General features: G+C 39.9%; 1 protein-coding gene across 1 annotated transcript; it reads left to right on the forward strand.

The window, feature by feature from the left end:
- Positions 1 to 559: 559 nt before the first annotated feature.
- LOC149112102 (uncharacterized) lies at positions 560 to 4,843 on the forward strand. The gene is made up of 5 exons (XM_089289290.1): positions 560 to 568; positions 1,074 to 1,211; positions 1,685 to 1,828; positions 3,694 to 3,801; positions 4,446 to 4,843. The coding sequence occupies exons 1-5, from the start codon at positions 560 to 562 to the stop codon at positions 4,635 to 4,637; spliced, it is 591 nt and encodes a 196-aa protein (XP_089145416.1). The 3' UTR covers positions 4,638 to 4,843.
- The last annotated feature ends 1,285 nt before the right edge of the window (positions 4,844 to 6,128 follow it).

A 6,128-nucleotide genomic window follows, 5' to 3' on the forward strand; every position in this document is an offset into this window, starting at 1 on the left:
ACTTGATAAGCTAAAGGAGCATAGTCTTGCCTGTGTGGATTACAAGGGGTACGTGAGATTTAAACAAGGAGGTAGCAAGAGCGAGGCAGGGGTGCGCTAAAACTCATAACAACTGATGGAATGAGATGAAAACAAGGAAAATATACCAAACTATTTGTGTGATCAACCAAAATGTACAGGGCTCACTGCTTAGTATTTTGCAATTCTGTCACAAATGTTACAATTCAGAAATTTCTCTTTAATCTGGAGTTTAGTCAGTGTTTAGTCATCTTTACAGAACTTGGCCTGTTTGATAAACACCAGCATTCCAGTTTCCGTGCTCACAGTTGCTGAAAGGATTGTGATTACTGTAAGCAAAATAGATTTGACCAAAATAGTAAACACCGCGCTAAAACGTTAAATTCTACGCACGTAACTATGGCATGGCAAAGCATCATACATAGCATATAGAAAGACGAAACTCAGCACAAGTGCAGCAATTCAACGACGGACTAGCAACACGACGAAGAACAAGAAGACAGAGAAAATAGGAGAAGCTAAGCGAAAAAGCGATTGAACCATGCTGCATGTAAGTGAACAGAGAAAGGTATAGATCGGCCTTAAAACAGTGGTCCCATCAACTGAACAAAACTTAGATCAAGTCTTTCATGTTTCATCCATGGCAATAACGCACTCAGTGGGAGTCATTTCTACAACAAAACACAATTTCATATATTCGGATTCTTTTGCTAGTTGATGATGTGACCGAAGCTTTTAGTTTACTGAATATTATTCTTCTGGTAGTTGAGAAATGAAAGATTTATTTTCGCAAATAGGTTCTTTGCATTTTTGTTTCTTTCTAAAACATAGGCCGCAACTGATTAACAGTGTCCACTTTGTAAAAGTTAAGGGCGATCATGTTATAGTTAAAGTCATATTTCTAATCAAATTTGTCGTGACTGAGGCTCCCCGCAAGGATATTCTATTAAAACTAGTTGTTACAAATTACGAAAATGATTCGTTTCATCAAACAAGATTACAAGTTATTATGTTTTTTTTTTAATTTGAATTATATTTGTTGGCTTTTTTTTCAGCAAACTTTCCTTGTCTGTAGCCAGGTGACATTCTTGTTTGTCCTGTTTCTTGCCTCAGTGAACTTGGCCTCTGCCAATCCTGTCTGCACCGGATGCGGGAACAACACTGCAGATTCTGCCTCTGTAAAGGTGAGTCCAGTTTTCATAGTAAACAGTATAAAACTGAAGCATATGTAGAGAAGTTATTTCGTGGCACAAGTTTTTGTCTATTTTTTTGCTAAAAAAAACTTGTTTTGTGCCCGGTCTTTCGTCATCATCTCAGCAAGTGGTGGTTTCCGGCAGTTCTTAAAATCATTACGTATTGAGCTGAGTGATATCTTCAGACTCCCTGGTTGTAGTTTTGTCCAAGTTTATTCTCTCTTTCTGAGAGACATGTGGAGTAGAGTTTTCCGAATGTCTTCTTCAAATTAGCCAATGATACTCAACATTTTAATCTCCAGGGTACATGACTCGTGCCACACTGAAATGACATGAAACAAAGAAAGGTTATAAGTTGTTTGTGTCTGAAGCTTCTCTCTTAGGACCTCTTAGTTGCTTCTTCAAGCAGTCCAGCCTGTTTCTTTATAAGTGAAACTATAAACTAACTCAAGTGACGTCACTCGTATTCTTAGGTGGATCACAACGTTCAAATCAGTGAGTCTGGGAAACAATACAACGAGACGATCGAGGTGGACACAGAGAAACAAACAGAACTGTTTAAAGTTCCTGCTCAAAGAGACGCGGAAGCCAGCAATGTTTTGCATGACTTTAAGAAGGTAAGCCTCTTAACTTCAAAACAAAAAAGAAAAAATGTCCAAGCAGCTTTGCCTTTGGGGAGCTGGTAAATATGGAAGGGTTACACGTTTGTCAGATTTTATGGCCGGTGACTTAGTTCGTTGCCAGTTCTTCTGGAAGCCTCATTTTCTCTTCTTTCCTGTATATTTATTTATCGACTTGTTGTTAAATCGACAAATTGTAAAATCTAAAATGACAGGTTCTCTTCTATTGACAAGAGTCAAAGTCCAAAAAAAGAAAACAACAACACTGACTTCCGGATGGTGTGTGTGGTTACAGGAATTCATAACTTGCAAAGCGATCTTGTAGCTTCAGCCAGCGGATTCATGGAATGAATGCGGACACTTTTTTACCATAACTGCAGAAATTCTCGCGCGATCATTGGCTAATTTTCATGGTCAATAAACGGACAGACGCATGAATTTATAATTTATGCGATGCGGCAACGAGCGAGAGCGGACAATTTGTTATCGTAAAACACAAGGCTATCGCCTCGTGGATCCACAGCTACTTTGACAATGTTATGACGAAATTCATGATCAATAACAGGACTGACGCATGAAAGACTGACGTCAATTTGAAAAATTTCAATAAGGTGCATAATTACAGTCAAAGACCGCAGTCTCCCTTATCGCCCTATGGAAAACTAAAATAACAACACTAAAATACAAGTTAATTAAAAAGGTAAAACATTCTGTCTATTCTGAAGCTGTCAGGCGTGATTTTGCACATGATTAAATCGAAGTAATTTCTTTTGAATTTCTTTACAATTCTCACGCGAGGAAAGAAGCTGTTTAACCCCAAGCATTTCATCTTCCTCCCTTTTCGTCTTTTTAACTTATGTTCCCTGGTCCCCCGAGGAAAGTTAGTTTGTTAGTTTTTCCAATCCAAATTATTGGGCCTATTAAAAAGACCGAAACAAAATATTTTCAGCTATTTATTCAACGATGCATTTTTGTGATGATTCATAGTGATATATAATGTTTATTTAGGCCCCATTTATATGGTCTCAGGTACCCGAGACAACCCTCCCCTTGAGGCAACTTTATCGGGCGTTTATATGTAGACTATGTGAAAACGTTGTCTCTATAGGCCGAGTCGAAGTTCACCCGATTATTGATGACCCTCATTGAATAATTAAATTTGCAGATATTCCTCTTTCTTTGAGTTTTCCTCGGTTATTCGATCAAAGTGCGTTTTGCGAAGTTAATTCTTACTTTTTTGATACGAATTTCTAGACATAGCGTGACACTCGCCACGCCGAGAATTGTCTCAGTTAGGCGAGCCAAAGTGTTTATATGAAGAAAAGTTGTCCGGCCTGCCAGGGTTACCCTACCTGCCGAGGAGAGACAACTCGCCCACCCGAGTTGTCTTGCCCCCCGAGACGTGTTCGCGATTCTCTTGTAAACAGTTAGTTGAATTTTACAAAGCTAAGTAAAACGTTGGCTCGGCTAGGGTAACTTAGCCTGAGCGTCAGGCTTTTCTTACTCGCGGGGTAGGAGGAGGAAAACACCCTGCAATTTCCCCCTACCCCTACCCTCTTGCTAAGAAAGGCCTGATACTCAGGTTAGGGTAACTTGGGAAGAGGGTTGTCTTGGGTAACCGATACCATATAAATGGGGCCTTAGCTAGCTAGGTACGGGCGCTCACCTGAAGGCTGGAAACTGAAATGGAGAGATAATTTTTTCAGTTCGCTATCGAGGGTCCCTATCAAGACTATCAACCTCAGAAGGTGTGCTGGCGACAGCAGGCTCCAGCAGTTCAAGTTGCTGACATATCTGCCTCAAAATCAAAGTTTTATTTGTTAATTTTAGCATCATTATTTTGATTATTTTCTGCACAACAGAATTTGAGCATGCTGCTGTTACCAGAAAAGAAAGTCTGCTACCTTCTGCCACTGGACAAAGAACTGTCGACACCAAGAAAACTCGTAAATGACTTGGACGGAGCTAAGGTAATAATACGTTAATGTCAGACATTAACGTAGCCGCCTACGCAGACATTCTTTAGGTTAGTCACGCAATCTTCGTGGGAAGGAAGATTGCGTGACGAGCCCAAGAGCGTCTGCGTAGGAGGCTAACATTCACGCTGCGCAGATATCAGTGAGTAATCAATGAATTAGCAATTGATCGATCATTGATTTTTGACACGTACCAATTAATGACTTCTCTATGACTGAAAATTCTGTGACCTGTGATTTTAGATTTTTCACTGATATTATTGATTACTCGTCAATAGACTACGAGTAGTCCCTCCCTCGCTTAGTCCATCGTGCGTGACGCGAAAGAAAACTGTGAGGAAAAAATAGCTACGTTTGCGAGAAAAAAAAAATAGCCGCGTTTCGCGCGGCTATTTTTTTCTCGCAGTTTTCTTTCGCGTCACGCACGACGGACTAAGCGAAAGAGGGACTACTCGTAGTCTAACTCATCAATGACAGTGATTATTCCTTGATTAGACATGGATCGTTTATTGATTATTAAGTGAATGGTGTCACTGCCGCTTCGTAGCACCAGCATGCTGCCGATAAATAATTCTTAATTCATGCCTACCACTTAACTGTGGCATGAAAGAAACTGCTCGCTATTCTCAATCTTGTAGAGGACTACCAGCAAGGCGACAATTATTGACAACAAGTGGACAGTTGGTAGTGAAATGACTGATAGGTCTGTACTGAGCGATGAGTTGGCAGCTTTTTGTGCAGACTACCCGATATACCACGCCAAAAAACTGGAAAATTCCATGACAGCGACGAGGATTCAAACTGGAGGTAAGCAATATTTTTTAACTTAATAGCAATCGTCCAGAATACATTCAACAATGCAAAGAAAAGCAGAATAACCATGCTAGCAACCCACCCAAAAACAGAGTCCTCAAATCTTTTCCCCTGTTCCCCAAAATTAATAAGAAAAATACTAAGCTCGTTTCATGTCAAGATAAACATTATACACACAGATTAAAGACTGTTTATCACTAGCTCATAAGCATAAGCCTTTTACTCAGACCCAATAATCCTAGCAAAAGGCGCTAATTATCAACATTTTACTGCGCCTGCGTAGGTTGCTCGTGCTTATGCGAGGGTAAACTCATGTGACGTGTCGTCTCTACCGTGGGGCACGAAATTTTTGCGGAAGTTTAATTTTGCGGGTCGGCGTCTTTTTGTATTTTGCGGGAACTAATTTTTGCGGATGTGAAAAACTGGTTTTTCTCGCCGAGTATTAATTTTCGCAATTTTCGAATTCAGGGAGTCGCGTTTAATTTGAATTAATTTTTTATTGATTACTCTCAGGAGCCATGATTGTGGTTCCTGTTACGCTACAAAGCAAACGACAAAGGAAACAACAGACGTAAAACACGGTAATCAGTGTCGCTTTATTATAATTACACTGCGCTAGTGTAGCTGTTTGTTCTCTTTAGAAGATATTTTCTATAAACTTTTTAATAGTTTCACCTGTGAACAGACGGTGGGAAATGGATTGCAAGGAAGTTAAAACATATTATTTCACTACTGTATGCTATTCGATAATTCACTGTTTCTTGCAGCTCCGCACAAATTCTGTTATCTGTTGCGAATACATCTGCAAATGAATTTGCGAAGAATTTCAAGAATTTTTGGCTAAGGAACTTTTACTCTTGTCTAAGGCTCAGGATAAGGAAATTTAATATCTTTTCCAGGGAAATTTCTTTAATTTTAATATGTAGTTTTTCAACCTTTGTTAACAAGGAAGGTATCACTGTACATGTAGAAAAGTTCCATAGCTAGAGAGAAGATTTTCGCTCAGGAAAAAAGTGTTCCCCTTTGTCAATTTTTTCAAACGTTTTTGTTTTTACTAAATTTTCAGGTATACGTAGCTATGTAGCCCGAATAATTAGAAAAGATGGTGGTTCTGTACAGATTTGAGTCACTTGATTATGTTGTGTACGGTTTAACTGTGTGAAAACTGCTTGCGTCTACTCCATGGATATCAATATCCAGTGGCGGATCCAGACCTTGAGCTTAGGGGGGCGGGGAAGGGGTGGGGGGGGGGGAGCGGTTTGTTTTGCTTGCCCAGCCGGCTTTTCTTCCTCCCAAAATAAGGGGGGCCCGGGCCCCACCGGGCCTCTTCCCTAAATCCGCTACTGTTATTCTACGTACCCTTTGCATGTGAATTGGCATTTTTGGTAGACGTGAAATGTGAAATGACTGTTCTTTCACCAGATACATAGCGTGAGCCATTATTTTCCATGGTTAATTGTTCAGGGAAAAAAAATCGAATTTTCAGTATGCTGAGAACATTGATCACT

This window comes from Orbicella faveolata, unplaced genomic scaffold, assembly GCF_042242905.1.
Source record: "Orbicella faveolata isolate gen_17 unplaced genomic scaffold, um_ofav_v1 contig_2, whole genome shotgun sequence".
Classification (NCBI taxonomy): domain Eukaryota; kingdom Metazoa; phylum Cnidaria; class Anthozoa; order Scleractinia; family Merulinidae; genus Orbicella; species Orbicella faveolata.

Coding starts and splice junctions, on each gene's coding strand:
- LOC149112102 (XM_089289290.1), top strand. Junction 1,212..1,684: donor CCTCTGTAAAGGTGAGTCCA/GTTTTCATAGTA, acceptor TCGTATTCTTAG/GTGGATCACAACGTTCAAAT. Junction 3,802..4,445: donor ATGACTTGGACGGAGCTAAG/GTAATAATACGT, acceptor TCAATCTTGTAG/AGGACTACCAGCAAGGCGAC.